This window comes from Lentinula edodes, assembly GCF_021015755.1.
Source record: "Lentinula edodes strain Le(Bin) 0899 ss11 chromosome Unknown C8R40scaffold_19, whole genome shotgun sequence".
NCBI lineage: Eukaryota > Fungi > Basidiomycota > Agaricomycetes > Agaricales > Omphalotaceae > Lentinula > Lentinula edodes.
Genome location: NW_025764325.1, coordinates 11,710 through 31,390, shown reverse-complemented (window position 1 = coordinate 31,390; position 19,681 = coordinate 11,710). Strand labels below are relative to the sequence as shown.

At 49.7% G+C, this 19,681-nt stretch overlaps 2 protein-coding genes across 2 annotated transcripts; both read left to right on the top strand.

Moving 5' to 3' along the window:
- Window positions 1-9,047: 9,047 nt before the first annotated feature.
- C8R40DRAFT_1105724 (kinesin) lies at window positions 9,048-15,782 on the top strand. The gene is made up of 9 exons (XM_046228137.1): window positions 9,048-9,110; window positions 9,166-9,805; window positions 9,856-10,285; window positions 10,336-11,163; window positions 11,227-12,140; window positions 12,203-12,754; window positions 12,811-12,922; window positions 12,973-15,397; window positions 15,459-15,782. Exons 1-9 carry the CDS (start codon window positions 9,068-9,070, stop codon window positions 15,713-15,715), a joined length of 6,201 nt encoding a protein of 2,066 aa, XP_046085899.1. The 5' UTR covers window positions 9,048-9,067; the 3' UTR covers window positions 15,716-15,782.
- Window positions 15,783-16,284: 502 nt separating this feature from the next.
- C8R40DRAFT_1147523 (NAD-P-binding protein) lies at window positions 16,285-18,226 on the top strand. The gene is made up of 13 exons (XM_046229521.1): window positions 16,285-16,504; window positions 16,556-16,620; window positions 16,676-16,758; window positions 16,844-16,981; window positions 17,044-17,071; window positions 17,139-17,274; window positions 17,337-17,354; window positions 17,407-17,437; window positions 17,497-17,566; window positions 17,621-17,681; window positions 17,741-17,773; window positions 17,826-17,849; window positions 17,903-18,226. Exons 1-13 carry the CDS (start codon window positions 16,355-16,357, stop codon window positions 17,987-17,989), a joined length of 924 nt encoding a protein of 307 aa, XP_046085898.1. The 5' UTR covers window positions 16,285-16,354; the 3' UTR covers window positions 17,990-18,226.
- Window positions 18,227-19,681: the final 1,455 nt, after the last annotated feature.

Sequence of the window (19,681 nt, the reverse complement as noted above, 5' to 3'; positions counted from 1 at the left end):
ATTATCAACTTAGATCAACTTAGATCTCCCTTCTCAACTTAACTCTTCTCTAAGTCTTCAGGCTCAACGCCTCGAAGTACGTTCTCCTCGACCTTAGGACTTTGACGTTCTCTGGTCCGCTCCTCGTCATCGGCGATACCGCCGCTCCGACCTGGCTGCTACTTAGTTCCTCTCTCTCTACTCTCGCTCTCCGGGGACTAACGGCGTAACGGCGGTGTTGTTAATAACTTCACTACTGTCCCACTCGTCTTCCGCACTTCGACACCTTGTAGCTTTGGCACGGTTACACGGTGTACATGATCTTAACAGTATAATTAAACTCAATCCGTTAACGTCGTACTGACATATCATTTTTTATGCCTCCGAAAACTCGAGCTCAATCTAGAGCTAACTCCGAAGAAAACACTTTCTTCACTACAGCCCAATCATTTGCCCCATTCTCCGACTCTATCTCTGCCATTGGTCAACCACGTCGCCGTAATCGCGGTTTCGGTCCAGCTACAGTTCCTACTACGTCGACTCTTCCTGAAGCCATGGAAGAAGAACAACAATTCGAGTACAGTACATTGTACACTGGTGACGGACAACCTGTCCAAGTCCTGACCCCTCGCCGTGGACAACCCCCCGTGGTCGCTCCGGCTCGGGGCCGTTCAACTACTCGTATTGATTCTCCAATCCTCCAAGCCATAGCCCGCCGTACGGGGAAACAACCCCAACGTCGCGCTGCTTCTGAATCTCCTCGTGACCCACCTCCTCACTTCGATTTGGACACCGGTGATCACGATGGTCAAGACCCTCCTGTCGACCCCGACAATCCGGGCGCCGACAACAATCATGACGATCTGGATGACGATTCCGGCGGTTTACCGCGTGGTGAACCTGGTGACCCCAGTGGACCTGGTGGTCCTGGTGGTCCCGGCGGTCCCGGCGGTCCTGGTGGACCTGGTGGACCTCGTTCCCCAATCTCTCCTGACATCCCCAACGAGCAACGAGCTATGTTGGAACTCCTCTCGGGGTTCAAGGGCTCCATCGAGACCCTTGGTACCGTCCTCGCCGCTCTCGGCCGCCCCTCTGACAGCTCTGAATCCAAGAGTAAGGTCAAGGAGCCAGAGGTATTCGACGGTTCGGATCCCCGAAAACTCAAGACGTTCTTCGTCAATCTCGCCCTGGTCTTCAATGACCGTCCAAAGTATTTCACCGACCAACGGAAGGTGAACTATACCCTTTCCTATCTCAGTGGGTCAGCCAAAGAATGGTTTGTCCCTGATATTCTCGACCCGGATCTCGACTCGCTGCCGGCCTGGACATCCTCCTTCAAAGCCCTTGTAAAGGAGCTTCAGGATAATTTCGGAGTTTACGACGCCCAAGGCGAGGCCGAAGATTCTCTCGGTAATCTGAAGATGAAGGAAACCGAGAACATCCGGAAATACAATATCCGGTTCAACACCCTGGCTGCTAGTACCAACTGGGATTCTGCTGCCCTGAAATGGGCTTATGGACGAGGCCTAGCTGAACGCATCAAGGACGAAATGGCGCGTTTGCCCGAGCCGGCGACGCTCGCCGATTACCGTCAAGAGGTTCTTCGTATTGACAATCGTTATTGGAAACGCGAGGAAACTAGAAAGCGTGAGGCTGGTAAGCCTTTTATTGCTCGGAACCCGAAGAAGGGTTCCTCGGACTTCAAGACTGGTTCTACTAACCAGCAAAACAATTCTCAGCCTTCGGGCTCTTCGGCGCCGCTCGCGCCGAAACCTAAACCCTTCTCTGGTGGCAAGCCTAACAACAATGGTAAGCCCCAGAACTCTTCGAATTCCGGCCAATCCGGCGGTCAGCGCCCCGCGTTCAACCATCTAGGAGCAGATGGTAAAGTACTTCCCTCCGAACGGGAAAGAAGGATGAAGAACAACCTTTGTCTCTTCTGCGGTGGTAAGCATCAGATTGCTGACTGCAATAAGCGAAAGGCCCGAGAATCGAAGGGCCGCGCTGCCGAGGTTGAAGAAACCCCCGAAGCAACCATTGAGGTTGTTGAAGAGGATTCGGAAAACTAATCCGCAGCTCTTGTTCCCCGGTACGAAACGGGAGCTGCGTTGATCAGGTTCGTACCTCACCTGGGGAGTTATATCTCAACGCGTCCGCTCTTTCCTCTATTGAACGATCTCTTGTAATATCTTTGACTACTGAATTTTCGTTATCCGATTCGGCCGCGCCGGCCGAACCCATCTCTGCTCTTCTTAAATTTCCTACTCTTGTTGATTCTGGTTCTACTGACTCTTTCATCGATACTCGTTACGTTTCTCAAAATTCTATTCCTGGGACCAAAATCTCTCCTGTTAATCTTCGTCTCTTTGATGGTTCATTATCTTCTAAACCCATTACCGATATGGCGAATATCGCCATTCAGTTCCCTTCTGGCGAGCTGCTTCTATTACCCTTTTATGTTACTCATTTAGATTCATCTTGTAAAGCAGTATTAGGTTACAGTTTCTTATCCCGCTACAATCTGTTGATTGACTGGGCATCTCGAAACATTACGTTCCATAACACTTCACACCTTGATTCTCCACAGATGTCTGTGCCTTCTGCTATCAACACTGTTGTTGCAAAGGTCGCTGTTCCGCTACCGGAACTTTCGCCGTCGGTTCCACCGACAATTCTGGAGACCCCTCCTGGGGACTCACCTCGATCTCGCTCTCGCTCTCGCTCTCGCTCTCGCTCTCGCTCTCGCTCTCGCTCTCGCTCTCGCTCTCGCTCTCGCTCTCGCTCTCGCTCTCGCTCTCGGACTTTACGGGCCAAGCCCCTTTCGTCCAAATTCCCTTTTGAACCCATCTACTCTTACCCTACGGTCTCTCAATTCGCTGCTCAGCTGGAAACTCCCGAGGTAGACATTGCACTTGTCAGTGCTGCAGTCTTCAATAGGGCTTGCAAGGACGCCGGTATGGAACCCATTCTTCTTCGTGCTATCCACTCAGAGGTCGCGGCCCGCGCCGCCGACCGCTCTTCCACCGCTCCTACTGTCCCTCCACTTCCTCCTTCCATCCCAGCAGAGTATGCTGAGTTTGCAGACGTCTTCGACGAGATAGCTGCAGATTCTCTTCCTGAACACAGACCTTACGACTTGAAGATTGACTTGGAAGAAGGCGCTTCGCCGCCTCTCGGCCGTATTTATCCTTTGTCTGAAAAGGAGTTAGTCGCCCTTAAAGACTTTATTGACAAACAGCTGGCTACTGGTGCCATCACCCCTTCATCCTCTCCTCACGGCGCTCCGGTCCTTTTCGTCCCGAAGAAAGACGGCAAACTTCGCCTTTGCGTCGATTTCCGTGGACTCAATCGTATCACCAAAAAGGATCGCTACCCACTCCCACTCATTTCAGATCTTCTCGACGCTCCGAAAAGAGCTAAAATATACACCAAATTGGATCTCGCTCACGCTTATCATCTCGTCAGAATCGCTGAAGGTGACGAATGGAAGACCACCTTTCGGACCCGCTACGGCTCCTATGAATGGAAGGTTATGCCGTTCGGCCTTACGAACGCCCCTGCGGCTTTCCAGCGGTTTGTTAATGACATCTTCTCTGATATGCTCGATGTTTGTGTCATCGTCTATTTGGACGATATTCTAATCTACTCTGATACGCCAGAAGAACACCAAGAACACGTCAAGGAAGTTCTTCGGCGGTTACGCCATCATCGGCTTTACGCCAATCCCGAGAAGTGCGAATTCAATATGGATACTGTTGAGTACTTGGGTTACATTCTTTCTCCCGACGGATTAACCATGTCCAAAGAGAAAGTTCAAACAGTTCTAGAGTGGCCGGTCCCGAGGAAGGTTAAGGACATTCAGTCCTTCCTGGGTTTTGCAAACTTCTATCGTCGTTTTATCTATAATTATAGCGATATCGTTGTGCCGATGACTCGGCTTACCCGAAAAGGCACTCCCTGGATCTGGGACAGCAGCTGTCAAGAGGCCTTCGAAAATCTCAAAACTGCTTTCACTTCTGCGCCGATACTGGCCCATTGGGAGCCGAATCGCCCACTTATTGTGGAGACCGACGCTTCCGATTATGCCATTGCGGCTATTCTTTCCATCCAATATGCTGACGGTGAAATTCATCCTCTAGCCTTCCTTTCCAGAACGCTTCACGTGGCTGAACTCAACTACGATACACATGACAAAGAGCTACTGGCCATCTTCGAGGCCTTTAAAGCTTGGCGTCATTATCTGGAAGGCTCGGGTGATCCGGTGGACGTCGTCACCGATCACAAAAATCTTGAGTATTTCTCTACTACCAAGATTCTCACCCGCCGACAGGTCCGATGGTCAGAATTTTTACATCAATTTAATATGGTCATTCGCTTCCGGCCGGGGAAACTCGGCGAGAAACCCGACTCGATAACTAGACGCTGGGACGTCTACCCTAAAGAGGGGGATATCGGCTACGCCCAAGTGAACCCTCATAACTTTCGTCCTATCTTTACTAACGAACAACTCACTGCGTCTCTTCGAGCTACCTTCTTGGAAGGTCCGGTTTTACGAGCCTCGATTATCATGGATATCGAAGCCCTACACCAAGCCATCATCCTCGCCCTTCCCGCCGACCCGAGCTCCGTGGTTGGTTTGGAACTTGCAAAAGATCCTTCCAATGAACGTTGGAGCTTAGGTAGTGACAAGCTACTACGCCTTGACGACCGTATTTATGTCCCTAATCACGGCGACCTTCGCCTTCAAGTTCTCCGCTACTTCCATGATCATCCACTCTCCGGCCATTTCGGCCAGAACCGCACTCTGGAAGCTGTACGTCGTCAGTACACCTGGCCCAAGGTCAGAGACTTCGTACGTGACTACGTTACCTCTTGCACTATCTGTGGGCGCAACAAACCTCGCCGCCATCGGCCTTACGGGTTGTTGAAGCCTCTGCCGGTTCCGGTCCGACCATGGGATTCCATATCCATGGACTTCATTGAGCAACTGCCGATGTCGAATGGCTATACAGCTATCCTCGTCGTCGTGGATCGATCTTCCAAACAAGCTATATTTATTCCAACTCACGACACCATTACTTCCGAACAACTAGCTGAGCTTTTTGTTATTCACGTCTTCTCTAAGCATGGTGTTCCTAATCATGTTACTTCTGATCGTGGTTCCGAATTTGTTTCGGCGTTCTTCCGGGCTCTCGGTAAAGCGCTCTCCATGGAACTTCACTATACCTCTGGATATCATCCGGAAGCCGACGGGCAGACCGAGCGTGTCAATCAGACTCTCGAACAGTACATCAGGATCTACTGCTCCTATCAACAAGATGACTGGTCGCCTTTACTTCCGATCGCCGAATTCGCCTATAACAACGCTCCCAATGCTTCCACTGGTATTACTCCATTCTTCGCCAACAAAGGATACCACCCAAACATCACCGTTCGGCCCGAGGTCGACATGAAGTCTGATCTTGCTAGAGACTTCGTCGTCAACCTTGATGAACTCCACGCTTTCCTTCGAGAGGAAATCCTTTTAGCCCAGTCTCGTTACAAGGAACAAGCTGACAGGAAAAGAATCTCGCATCCGGAGTTCCCGATCGGTTCCGAAGTATTTGTTCTTGCTAAGCATATTCGCTCTACTCGTCCTACTGAAAAATTCTCTGAAAAATATCTTGGTCCCTTCAAGGTCATCAGTCGACCTGGTACTCTATCTTACGAGCTCAAGCTCCCGGACTACCTTCGCCGAATTCACCCGGTTTTCCACGTCTCACAGCTGGAGCCGGTTACGCCGAATCCTTTCCCGAATCGAACTCAATCTCCTCCACCTCCAATTGAAGTTGATGGTGAAGAGGAGTACAACGTTGCCGAAATCCTTGACTCCAAGTTGGACAGAAGGTACAAACGTTGTCCTCTACGATATTACATTCGGTGGGCCGGTTATGAAGGTACCGACGATGAGTTTTCTTGGGTTGCTGCTGATGAACTACATGCTGACGAACTTGTACCGGCATTCCACGCCCGATACCCTCACAAGCCTGGACCTTGATCACAAAAACATCCTATTCCTTTTTCCCGCTTTCGCCATGCTCCGCCGAAGTTTACTTCGTGTGTTTAGAGGGTAAACACGATGATAGCAAATTGAGTGTTTACCTTCCCTTCTTAAATTGTTTACTTTGTTTCTTAGTTACTAATTTACTTATTCTTCAAATCACACTTAAACTACTTATACTTCAAAACTAATTACTTCTTACGCCGCTTCGCGGCCCATTCGCCTTCCGATTCAAATCGCGTTAATAATTTTTATATACAAAAGCAAAAAAGAAAATGATGTAGGAAGACAGGAGGCCACAAGAAGACTACAAGAAGATTACAAAAAGGGCCGAGGGGCCGATGTCCGATGTCCGTTACTACTCCTCCCTCTCCTTCCCCTTCTCCGACCGGGCCTTCTTCGGCGCCGGTTCCATCCCTTCCTCCTCCTCTACTTCCTGCTCTCCTTCTCCATCTTCCTCTCCTACTATCCTATCCTCTTCCTCCTCCTCGCTATCCACTACCCTTCTCCTTTTCTTCGGCAGTCGCGACGGTCCCGGTTCCGGCATCTCCGGTGGCGAATCCCTTCTCCTTGCGGCGTCCCTCATCAACCACTCGAGCTTCTTGATGATGTGGCGGTCGTAGGTGTTGGACTTGATCTGACCTTCACGGAGAACCCGGTTGTCGGCCAATAATTGAGCCACCTGGCTCTCCAATACTGCCAGACGCTCGCCGGTCGGGTGGGAAGGTACCTCCTTTTTCACCGTGGGGGGCCGGTTGGAGTGCGAGCAACGCACTTTTGCATCATGGCAGGGCTTACAGGTGGTGCTACTCCGCTTGCCGGCCTGCTGAAGGCAAGGGATCCGTTTACTCCTGCAACGTTCGCAAGGAGTTCTGTCGTCGTCGTCGTCGTCATCATCCCCGTCGTCGCCGTCATCGGGGTCCCCGCCAACAGGCTACAAACAGGAATGTTAGTAAAAGGTTAAATTCGAGGCTACGCGCTACTCACCTGGGCCTTGGCCTTTCCTTTTCCCTTGTCCTTACGGACTTCCACCATGGGCCGTCGTGGGGAAATCGAACTTCCTCCTGGCGAAGACCCCCGCCGACTGCGAGCGGCGGCCGCCTCCGCCATCACCCTACGGCGCTCCTCCAACTCTCGCGCGGCTACTTCCTTCTTCCTCTGCGCCTCTTCTGCAGCCTTCTTGGCCGCTTCTTCTTCGGCCTTCCTTCTGGCCGCCGCCACCGCTTTCCTTGCCTTCATCCTGCGGACTGTTTCTTCGGCCTGTCGGATGGCTTCGTCGTCGTCTTCTTCCAAGGCCTCGTCGTCGTCGTCAACCGGATCGGCGGGAGGCGGGTTTAAGGGGCGCGACCTTGAAGGGCCGGCCGTAGTTGAAGAGGGGGTGGTGATCGTCTGAGTACGGCTGTGTGACATTGTCGACTTGGGAAGTGGGGAAAGTTAGGGCCACATCGGCAAAACCTGGCCCTTTTTATAAGGACAAAATGGCGCACGGACCAGCGAAAATTTTCTTCGAATTGTACATGGTCTACGGTGCACCGAAAATTTTCTTGGATGACTAACAACAATCCCCGGCACCAACGGCCTTTGAAAATTTTTCTGCTGACTGATGGGCCAAATTCCCGAGGCTGACGGCCTTTAAAATTTTTCCTTGGTGACAAATCAACTCCCGGTATTAATGGCTTTCGAGGGCTCAAGCCTAAGAGGGGGATACTGTCAAGTCCATGCCTCGGGCCTCCATTCCGCCGCTCGGTATTCCGAAGATCTACCTTTTATTGTAATCTCTTCCTTATTGTTCTTTCTCGCTACACATACCCTTTCACTCTAGTCCCTCCTTATTGTCTTTTACTTCACCCTGCAGGACTACACGTATAACTCCTAGTAGTTAGTCTGGCGCTGCGCCCCGTTGCGCCGCTCCGTAGATATAAATACTGCCTGTACGCTACTGTAGTTCCTCAGTTTAATTATCAACTTAGATCAACTTAGATCTCCCTTCTCAACTTAACTCTTCTCTAAGTCTTCAGGCTCAACGCCTCGAAGTACGTTCTCCTCGACCTTAGGACTTTGACGTTCTCTGGTCCGCTCCTCGTCATCGGCGATACCGCCGCTCCGACCTGGCTGCTACTTAGTTCCTCTCTCTCTACTCTCGCTCTCCGGGGACTAACGGCGTAACGGCGGTGTTGTTAATAACTTCACTACTGTCCCACTCGTCTTCCGCACTTCGACACCTTGTAGCTTTGGCACGGTTACACGGTGTACATGATCTTAACAAAGTGTCACCATACCGAATCAGATATGTGTCTGGAAATACCCGTCAATGAGTAAATTTTCGTGCTTGAATGGTCATAGTGCTCGCGTTCAACATGTCGCACTGAACCCGAATGGTGGCACAATTGTCACTGGAAGTGGTGATCAGTCTCTACATTTCTGGAATATATTTCCAGGAAAGACATCAGGTATGAGAGGTGGGGATGGTGTATTAAACTACGGGAAGCTCATACGGTGAACGAGAAGACCTTTTCATCTGGATCGTATATCTTCGACATCGACATGTATGGCACCGGATCTTTAAAATAGTACTGAAATCTGAAATGCTTTTTCAATCAAGTCAACGCAGCACCGAAATACACACCTAATGCAAAATTTGTTGGACGTTTTGGGATCGGATCCTATATGTCTGGATATGTTCCAACTGATTTCATTGGGTGACTTCCCGCAAGAAGAGAATTATCTGTTTCTTCGGTCCTAGAAGATGACAGTTGTAGCGAACAGTATCGATTAATAGCTGGTGACATTTCTGCATAAACGTCCATTTACGACGCACCCACCTGGGACAACTCTTTCGAAATGTGATTTCGCATTGAAGCCGGATTGAAGCTGATCATACGCCGTCCTCCGAGTTCCGAACAACGAACAGCGCTACAGCGAGGAACACAGCGCAAAATGACACCGGCTTTAAGCCGCGCCGTAAGCGGACCGTGAAAGCGGAAGGCGTGAGAAGATCGTAGTTGGACCACCTGATTTGTCATTTTGGCTTGAACGTTGAAGGCAACCATGGCCCCCTCGTCGTCGGCGGCGACAACCTCTGTCCAAGTCGGTAAGTACACCCTTGCTCAACGCTCCCATATGATTCTCACAGTTTCTGCTACCAGCCCTGAGGATAAGACCACCTACGAACCAGGACAGCACCTCCATACCCGCTCGCTTCCAACGGACAGTTATTCATGCTTCTTCGTCCAACTCTGTCGCTGTAGAAGCAACTTCAAGCACGCCAGCTGCCGGTGGTGCGGCAGCGGCTGCGACCTCCACTACTTCAGGTCCTGGCGCTAAAAAACAACACTTCTCCTTTGATCAAGTGCACGATCCGTCGACTACGCAGCATACACTCTTTACTTCCACCGCCCTTCCTCTGGTATCCCGTTTCATTGAAGGATTCAACTGTACAATACTCGCCTATGGTCAGACGAGTAGTGGCAAAACTTTTACCATGACCGGTATCGACTTAGATGCTAATCCCTCTGACCCCAACAATGGTATGGGTATCATTCCTCGAGCTGTTTCTACAATCTTTGCCGAGGCGAGACGACTCAAAGAAGAACGAGGAAGTAGTTGGAACTATAGCATTAAGGGCTCGTTCATTGAAATATACAACGAAGACTTGATCGACTTGCTGAGCATGGACGACGGTGCAGGTGGTCGACGAGAGGTGCAGATCAGGGAAGACAAGGATGGCCATATAATATGGGGTGGTCTACGTGAAGTGAATGTCAAAAATCCGAATGAAGTCATGACGTGAGTATCTTTGGCATATACGTTCCAACCATGATTTGACAGAAATGTAGCCTCATTCGGAAGGGAACGTCAATTCGTCGGACAAACGAAACCGATATGAACGCACAATCATCTCGTTCGCATGCCATCTTCTCCTTGACCTTCACTCAAAAGAAGTATAGTGGTATGGGTGCACCTCCTCGCTCGTCGTCGCCACTTCCTCCAGGTGGACGTTCTCCATCTCGACTCGCTCGACCTGGTTCGGTTTACTCTGGTCCAGGTTCTGGGTCTACGTCTGGGAATAGAGTAGGCTCTCCTACTTTTGGTCGTCCGGCTACTCCTAGTTTTGCTGCTGCAATGGGCAGGGGCGGGGGACTGCGTCCATCGAGTGCACTTGGTCATGCTGGTGATCGCGCTAGCGTCGGTGGCGATGATGAAGGAGGTGAATGGACAACGATTGTTTCCAAATTCCATTTTGTTGATCTGGCTGGGTCTGAAAGAGTAGTATTCATTACATGTTTTTCTTTCTGTCACTGATTGGTGTCCTTTAGTTGAAACGGACTGCAGCAGCAGGCGAACGTATAAAAGAAGGCATTTCAATCAATAGTGGTCTACTCGCGCTCGGAAATGTTATATCTGCTCTGGGCGATCCTTCAAGAGCTAAATCGCATACCGCGACCCACGTTCCTTATCGAGATTCCAAACTCACTCGTTTACTGCAAGACTCGCTCGGTGGCAACGCACACACACTCATGATCGCTTGCGTTAGTCCCGCTGAATGGAACGCCGCCGAGACAATTAACACCTTGAAATATGCTAACCGTGCCCGTAATATCAAAAACCGAGCTGTGGTTAACGAAAAGGAGGATGGGTGGGATGATGTCGAATGGTTGCAAGGCACAGTCACTCGGCTTCGCAAGGAGGTGAAAATCTTGAAAAGCGGCGGTAGCATCTCTAGCATCGACGTGGCTGTTCCAGAACCTGTAGAAGGTGCGGGGAAGAAGGTGCTAGCGCAGATGACGGAATTGCAGAACAACTACCAAGATTTAAGAGCCAAATTTGTCGAGCGCACAGAAGAACTCACCAGGCTACGAAGAGAGTTAGGCGAAAAACATCGCGGGTCTTCTGGCGCAGTGTCGGGCACCGGAAAGTATGAGGAAATTGTCGGTCCAGTGATCGAGGAGTATGAGAAAACAATTGCTGCCATGGAAGCTGAGCTCAGCCTCAACCGGGCTGCCCTCCGGCATACAAATGAAATGGTGGAAGAGAAAGAGGAAGAGTTGGCAGCGGTGACAGAGAGGCATTCTGCGACTGAGCTATACGTTGAAGAACTACGGTCGAGACTTGCGAAGCTTTCGGAAAGGGAAGCATCGACCGAGGTAAGGACGCTTTATCTAAACCTTATATACAGAAATCTCATTGTTGCTTTTCGACTGATATAGGCATACGTTCGCGATTTGGAAGAGAAAATGCGAACATTTGACGAAACTTCTATCTCTTCTAGTGAATCGATGTCAGACCTCAAGCGCGAAATAGCCCGGTATAAGGAAGCAGATACTCACTCTGCGAAATACATTACCGACTTGGAAGCTCGGTTATCTCGCTCTGACGAATCTGTGCTTGCGCTCCAGCAAACAGTTGAAAGACTGGAGAAGGAAAGCGAACAACGCCAAGAGGAGGTACAAGTACTCCAAACGCGGCTGGAAACCCTCAGACAGGATGGCGAGAGTTGGCGGAATGACCTTGAACAAAGGGAAGCGAAAGTTCGGGAATTAGAGATCAAGATGAAGGAGTGGGAGAAAAAGCGGCAAGATGCTGGAGATGCTCGTGTCAGATTAGGCAGTGTTGTGGACGAAGTGGCGGCTGCCCGACGGAGTTTTGAAATCGATCTTTCTACTCCCGGCTCATCTCCTTCCAAGGAATTCAACGAAGAAGATGCTTTTAGTACTGCTGGCCCTATACTCAATGGTCACAGTAAAGGCGATTCTGGCATTTCCTCGCCAGATACACCGGAGTCACGAGCTACAGACCCTTCTCTGCAAAAAGAGTTGATCGCACTGCAGCAGACTCACAACGCCACGCTCGCTGATCTTTCATCTGTAACCACTAAGTACCGCGACGCCCTTCGAGAGATATCGGACCTAGCTGCGCAAATCCAGGAAGCGAAGCTCGCCAATGCCACGGGACCGGAAAGTGTAGCAGACACTACTGATTCTGAACGAGCAGCTGAAAAACCCGTGATCAAGAGACGAATGACCAGTGGTCGTCTGAGGGAAAACAGCGAGACCCAGTACAACACTGGTGGGCGACGACTTTTTTTCAGGCAGGCGGCCTCCACAGAATCGCTCCACTCGAGGTAAGCATTAAGCAATGTTTTCATCGCTTCACGCTTAATTCATCATTTCCATTCTATTGAAGGTCGCTTTCGCAATCGCAATCGCTTTCACAGGAGCTCTCCTCGGCTCGTTCGCGCAAGCACTCCTCTTCAAGTCACGGAACAGCTAGTTCTCATTCTCCCACCAACTCCCATTCCGTGTCGTTGAGCCCGCGTCCCAACCTATCAATCTCTCTCCCCAACGGGCTTACGAACATTGTCCCTGCGGAGAGGTCTGCGGTCAGTCTCGAGAAAGAAATTATGCGTTTACAGGAAGTCTTGAAGGAACGAGAAGCTGAGATATCTACACTTGAACTCTCACTACTGAAGGCTACTCAAACCGAGAGTTCTGCTTCATCGACTTCTGATCAGCTCCGAGATCTGAAGCTTGAGCTAGACAATGCCCACGATGACGAACCTGCTCCTGAAAGTTTCTTATCGCCTCAGACGATTAACAAGTTTGCACATATACGGAGAAGTATGCAGTTCCACAGCGAGAATGGCAACAGCCAACGAGATCATGACTCTAATTCTGCCTCTGATTCTACGGTATCTGACACAGACGAGTCGCTTGACAGGTTAAATGAGCTCATGTTGTACGTAGCTAGCAATGCTCTAACTTTGGTACCAAATCATCTCATCATTTCTACAGATCCATGGCACAGAAGGAGTCGAGTCACCGAGAGATTGTCGATAGCTTGACTAAGGAACTCAACCAAACTCGACGGTCACTTGATGAACTCACTACACTTTCTCGGGATCAGGTTGGTATTATTGCACTCTCTATCGTTGTCCATCTCAATCAGCTTCACAGGCCCTCAATATGTCAACCGAAGTTGAGGCTTTGCGTGAAAAGCACCAGAAAGATTTGCAGAGGCTTGAAGAGGTTCAGCAGCGCGAATCGGAACTAATCGAAACTTTAGCCGAAGCAGAGGTTGGACATGCTGCGGCCATAGAAGAGCTTCGAAAATCTCACTCCGATGCAATGAAGCAAAAGCAGAAGGAGTTGGATAATCTACTGTCGCGCATGAGCGAAGAGCACGAAGTCGCGCTTTCAATACTAGGACGCGAGCTCGCTGCTGCCTCTTCTGCACTCAAGCAGGCTCTGCAAAGTCACGAAGAAGCCTTCGGAAAACTGCAACAGGAACATGAGGAAGAGCTTCGAAGCAAACTCCAGGAAGCGAGTGACACGCTCTCTCGCGTTCGTCAGGAGCACGAAGACTCTCTTTTGAAAGCTACTGATGCACATGCGGAGGCCTTAAAGCAGAAGGATTCAGAGGCAACGGCCTCAATTCAGCAGACCGAGGAGGACTACTACAACGCTTTGACTCAAATGCGAAGTGACCACGCCGAAGCTTTACTGAGGCATACTGCTGAATCTACGGCAGCGCTTGAGAAGTTAAAGGAGGAGCATGCCGCTGAGATTCGTATGAGTGAAAGAGCGAAAGAGAGTTTACTTTCGGAATCCCAGTCATCCCGCGGTCTGGCTCTCCAGGAACTTCAGGACGAACACTCTTCTGCCATCTTTCGGAAAGAGGTCTCACATACGGAGGATTTGGAGAAATTGAAAACTGACCATGCTCGTGCCCTTCTCGATAAGGACAAAGATGCCGAAATCGAGCTTGGAAAATTGCGTGCCGCCATCGCGAGGAAAGAGACTACACTCAACGAGGAGTTGGGAAAGGTCAAGTCCGATCATATTGCTGCACTTTCCTCGCTTCAAGCTGAACACACCACTGCGCTTTCATCCCTCCAAGCCGACCATGTTGCTGCAATTTCCTCCATCCGGGATGAGCATGCCTCTATTCTCTCTTCTACTCACACGGATCATGCTAGTGCACTTACCTTAGCGAAAGCCGAGTACGTATCCCAGTTGGACCAACTACGCGCCGAGCACGAAGAAGCTGTATTCAAGCTCAAGGAAGAGCAGAAGGCAGAGGGCGAGCGACTCACTTCAGCACTTTCTTCTCTCGAGAATGACTCGTCGGCAGCTGCTGTTGAGGCTCGCAACGTAATTGATGCAGCCGTCCAATCCCAAAGAGAACAGCAAGCCGCGCTATTAGCGGAGATTACACGCTCACATGCCGACGAACTTGAGCAGTTGAAGGCTTTCCATGAACAATTGTCCCAAGACCTAGTTACCACCTCGGAGGCGAAAATCGCGACTCTTCTAGAGTCACATACTGTTGAGGTTTTGAAACTGCGAACTCAGCACCAGCAGGAGATTACCGAGTTGAACAACACCATGGTTGCAATTCAGGAGCAACACAAAGAGTCTTTGGAAAATATGCGGGCGTTGAGTGAAAGAAGTGTGGCTGAGACGACGCAAAGTTTAAAGGCCGAATTGAACGACTTGAATCGCCAGCATCTCAAAGATAGCGAAAACCTCCGCAAGGAGAATGAGCTCCTTATGCAAGAGCTAGAGGCTCACAAAGTCGCTGCCGATGAGTTTCTGTTGCGAGACCAATCACGACAAATTCATGAAGAGCAAATCGCTGAGAAGGACAATGCCATTCGGACTGTGGAAGACAGACTATCGGTTGTAGAGAACGAACGTGACGGGCTTGCTTCCGACCTAGCCAAACTCAGGGCGGAATTTGAGCGAACTCGCACGGAGCAGTCGCTACTTGTCCAAGAAGCTTCGAAGCGCGAGTCTCTCGTTATGGAATTGGAGCGACATCGTTCTGTACTTGCAGAAATGCAAGAAAATCTACAGAGAGTCAAGGACGAGAAAGACACACTACAAATAGAAAAGGGTCGTTCAGATTCAATCGTCCGCGAACTACAGGCGCAAATCGCTCGTAGCGGTTCTCCACCAAATGGCCGGCCAGCTACAGAGCGTTTCAATCGTATTCCGGGCGCCGCTGGCATCAAACTGCCTCCTCCGACCCCTCCGCCGTCGGTGCCCCCACCACCTGCTCCTCGTTCGATACAGCACGATCCTGGTTTCAGCGCATCTTCTGCAGGGACATCGTCGTCATCCCGAGACTCTCAACAAATACCAGAATCCCCTGCTACACCTGCGACATCCCTCGGTGGCTCCATTATTACATCGATCTCAGCTGTTACTGATACCAAAGCACTAGTCAAGATTGACGAACAGGCAAGGCAGTTGGAAGAACAGGAAGCCATGATCAAGACACTCAACAAGCAGCTTACGCATTGTGAAAGCGACCTCCAGACTCACATGGATTTAGTGAGCACCCTTGAAACGTCGTTAGGTGACTCGGAGAAAAACCGTTAGTTATTTCCGTCACCATTTCATCTTTTTGAATACTGACTGTCGCTCGTTACGTTCAGTGCGTAAAGCCCGCATGCATGCAACTGAGCTTGCCCGTGAACGGGACAGGTTAAATGGGGACATTGAAGCGCTCCGGAAGGATCTCACTGATACTAAGCGAGAGGTTGTGAATGTTCGACAATCCATCGTTGAAGAAAAGCAATCATACGAGCAGCGGCTGGACGAGGAGAGAAAGGCAAAAGAGCGTGCGAGGCAGCAGCTCGATTCGCGAATGGAGGAGTTATCGAAACGTAAATCAAAGTTTGCATGCCTGTAGGCCCACCTTCACTTTCTCCGCTTCGACCTCTGGCAGGCGACGGCGACCACGCTCGTTTAAACGTTCATCGGTCACGGCCCGCACTGATCTTGTCTTCCTGCTTCACCTCTTTTCCGCCATCTTCCCAGGTTTATCGACATTCTCCACCGCCGGCCACCCATTAACACCTTCGCTAATTATCGTCCTATAATTTCTAGTGCATGCATTCTCTTCTTCCATTTACCTATGTTTTGAGGCTGTTTTAAGATACCCTTACCATTTTAGTTTCGTTTATTACATACTTTACTCACTCCTCTGTTCTCATTATGAATTTCCTGTTCTCCTTTTTCTTTCTTTTGTGCATCATTTCATGTAGGGTATTTATATTTTATGTCGCCTAGGCTGTCATCTCAATGGATTGTGAAAAACTGTCACACTGGAGACGAGGTACTTACATAAATGGCAACTCGAGCTGGAGTTGTCCGAAAAAAGATTGCATAAACTGAGGAGTCAGGACCCCGCATCGGAATGGCAATTCTTCACCCCGGCCGGCTTCGCGCACCGGATGAGGATCAATTTCTAACCCCGCTCCACTATCTTAACCCAAACCCAACAACAACCTGTCCTCTTACCATACGAAATTTTCAACCTCTTGCCCCCATGTCTGCTCAAATTTCTTCACGAGCAACAATCCTACTTCGCCCCAATGTCTTTTCTTCTCGTATATCCACTGTCAATAGGTGGAGATATTCAAGTACAATTCCAACGAAGTCCCCCAAAACGCTTCCTGCCTTCTCGATGGAGGGAAAAGTTGGTTACCGCTTATTGTCGTGCCAAAGAGTTTAGAACTGATAGATTTAGGTTTGTCTCATCACCGGTGCTGCTCGTGGATTAGGCAACGAGTTTTGTCGCGCTTTTGTTCAGTCGTAAGTTGTTTCTTTTATATCCTTCGTCATTTAGCGGCTCATATAATCACTCAAGTGGATGTACAACGATGGCAATTGTTGACCTAAAAGAGTCAGAAGCAAAGGCCGCTGCACAGGAGCTTGCTCAACTCGCATGCGGTCAGTCATCTCGTTCACGTTTCCCACCCCGCATTTTTAGTTCATTCAGTGATGGTGGACATGTTACTGAAGAGATCCTGTTAAGTTAACAGCGACCTGAAGAAGGAAGACGTCAAAATCATTGGCATCGAGTGCGACGTTTCGTCTGAGCTATCTGTTCAGAGAGCGTATGCTGAGACTATCAACACATTTGGGCGTGTAGACTCGGTCGTTGCTTCCGCTGGTAAATGCTTCTATACCTTGTGACTCCAATGACATCTGATGTCCCTCTGTTCCGCATCACAGGTATCGTTGAGAACTACGCAGCATTTGAGTGAGTTGCCGTATTTCCTGACTTTTCGGATACGGATCTTAAACTCGTCCTCTCTTGCCGTCTCCAGTTACCCATTCGATCGTATAAAACGTTTGTATGATATTAACGTCCATGGTGCCTTCTTCACTGCACGTGAAGCGGCGCGTAATATGATCCCTCAAGGCGGTGGATCTATAGTATTGGTAGCTAGTATGAGCGCCAACGTGAGTTGCAACCTTCTAACTCTTCTTTTATTCCTTGGCACTAATCCCATTTGGGTCTCAAGATCATCAACATTCCTCAGGTACTATTACTTTTTTCCCCACTCTTCTGCTGTTCACACTTTATCGTGTCAGCCCCAAACGCCCTACAACGCGTCAAAAGCCGGTGGGTCCAATATCTACTCTTGTCGGAAGCGGTGAAACGATACTGACGTTATATTGTAGCTGTGAGGCACATGGCCTCTAGTCTGGCTGTCGAGTGGGCGAAGAAAAATGTCCGAGTCAACGTTCTCAGGTATGCTTCTCACATCGTCCCTGCAAGTTGTTAATAATAATTTGTCGCCTCAAGTCCTGGGTACATGGCGACCAAGTTAACAAGGACTATCCTCAACCACGACCCTGAGTTGAAGGTACGTCGTTCGACGCGCTCAATGAGGAAAGCTCACCGATCGCGTTACACTTTATGTAGAAAACATGGGAGAGCTTAACTCCAATGGGACGGGTATGTCATAATCTTAATCTCTTGCAAGGATCATCCATCTGATTGCTTGTAGATCGGAGAACCTGAGGATCTAGCAGTAAGTGTTCAGCAATAGAATGAATACACGAAGTACCCAACTATTCCTCTCAGGGTGCTATCGTTTACTTGGCAAGCGACGCTTCAAGATTCATGACCGGATCCGAAATTCGTGTCGACGGAGGGTATACCATCATCTAAGTAGTTTGGTTATTCCTTTTATCTTTTCCCCAAAAAAATTCGCTTTATTTTGTCTGGCATATAGAGGTATCTTACACGCCGTAGGCTCACTATATCTTATCGACTTGGGCTACTATTATATTGTATACATATCCAACGCTATCTTCTTATATAGCTTTTGTTTATGGATGCATGACTTTGATTCACCTAATTCTCATGTAACGCATTTCGGGAAGGAACGTGGAGCGATGAGGAGCCGAATTGAGACTTAAGTAGCACTTGCTTCTCTCTGAGAATAGACCATAAAGTCACGCCCGGATGACAGGCCCGGAAAAATTTGATCGGATTTGGACGATGCACTTTTGGCCGAGATCTGCATCGTCCCTTTCAATAACCATCACGTTACTCTTTATTTCGTTCTCACCATGGGTTGGCCGTTTGTCTGCCCGTCGTTTCGCCTGTCCCTCTCAATCTATTTACCTCCGTTCCCACTACTAACACTCGGCGTCGTCCCTGGCAGCTCGATCGACAATGGCGCTGCTGCCGCCGGCTATCTCTCTGTCCCGCTCCTCATCTCCGCTCTCGACGACCTCGACCCCGAATCGCTTGCTCTTTTTTACGGCGTCGTGAACGCTCAGGCCGTCGCTCTCTCGCTCCTCACGATTAGAACACAGCAAATCATTGATGCCATGGATGTTGATGAACCAGGCAACTCGGACGAGGCTCAAACTCTCGGACATGAGGTTGGAGACCTCGAAGTGATTTATCCTGCTGAACCTCAGCCTGCCGATACGCTTGCACTTCCCGGAAGGCATGAAGACGGTGTATATTATGTTGTCTACAAGAATATGTATGTATACCCTCTTTCCGATATCTGTAATGTTACATCTGATCCCTCCAAGCACCAAGTTGACAGGTCCAGGACTGAAAGAACTTTGCAAGCAGTATTCCCTTGCAACAACAGGCAACAAGACAGTTTTGAAGGAGAGGATAACAGGGTTCAGCCAGGATAAAATCCGTTGGCAGCAGTACGTTTCCCAAACCAATTATCTTCTTCCTGCAGCTGAATACATCATTATCCTAGCCTCCTTCCTAATGCTCGACGCTCTCACCGCGGTGTTCGTGACGGCGGCGTTACAAAGAACAAACACAAGACAGACGTAGGCTCTGTGAAGGTTAAAAAGCTCAAGCCCTCGGTGCTACGACGGAATGAGTTGATGGGTCTACCATTGCACGCACCGCTCGGTGCCCAGCTCTTTGCCTCGGAACGGTCAAAAGATATGCGAACGCTAGAGGAGAAGAGCTCACTTTTGCGTCGGGTACGTTGTCTCTGCTCTTTGTGGCTTTCAACCAACATAGTTGCCAGGCAAAGGAGTTTGACGACGCACACCCTCACATTCCCCGTGAGGAGCTTTATCGCCGAAAGAAACTTCGAGAAGAGCAACTGGCTAAGGAGAAGGCAGACAACAAGGTGCGCAGCATAGGCTCTTTTCTCGTTCACTGCTCAGATCATACCCGTAGGTAGCGATAGCAGAGAACCTGCGTTCGATGTCTGCCCAAATCGCCAGTCTCACAGCTACGATTCAGATCCTCACCGGGTTTTCGCCCCCGCTCCAAGCCCCATCTTTCCCTTTTTCGTCGTTAGCCCAGTACCCGAATCCTCAATCAAGTAATTCGTCAAATTTCCACTGAATTTTCTGCTAACTTACTTTT

Excerpts from the sequence above, each read along its gene's own strand:
- C8R40DRAFT_1105724 (XM_046228137.1), top strand. The coding sequence starts at position 9,068 with ATGGCCCCCTCGTCGTCGGCGGCGACAACCTCTGTCCAAGTCG. Across the intron at positions 11,164-11,226 it reads AAAGGGAAGCATCGACCGAG|GCATACGTTCGCGATTTGGA; the intron begins GTAAGGACGCTT and ends CGACTGATATAG. Across the intron at positions 15,398-15,458 it reads AGGTGACTCGGAGAAAAACC|TGCGTAAAGCCCGCATGCAT; the intron begins GTTAGTTATTTC and ends CGTTACGTTCAG.
- C8R40DRAFT_1147523 (XM_046229521.1), top strand. The coding sequence starts at position 16,355 with ATGTCTGCTCAAATTTCTTCACGAGCAACAATCCTACTTCGCCCCAAT. Across the intron at positions 16,505-16,555 it reads CCTTCTCGATGGAGGGAAAA|GTTTGTCTCATCACCGGTGC; the intron begins GTTGGTTACCGC and ends TGATAGATTTAG. Across the intron at positions 16,621-16,675 it reads TGTCGCGCTTTTGTTCAGTC|TGGATGTACAACGATGGCAA; the intron begins GTAAGTTGTTTC and ends TAATCACTCAAG.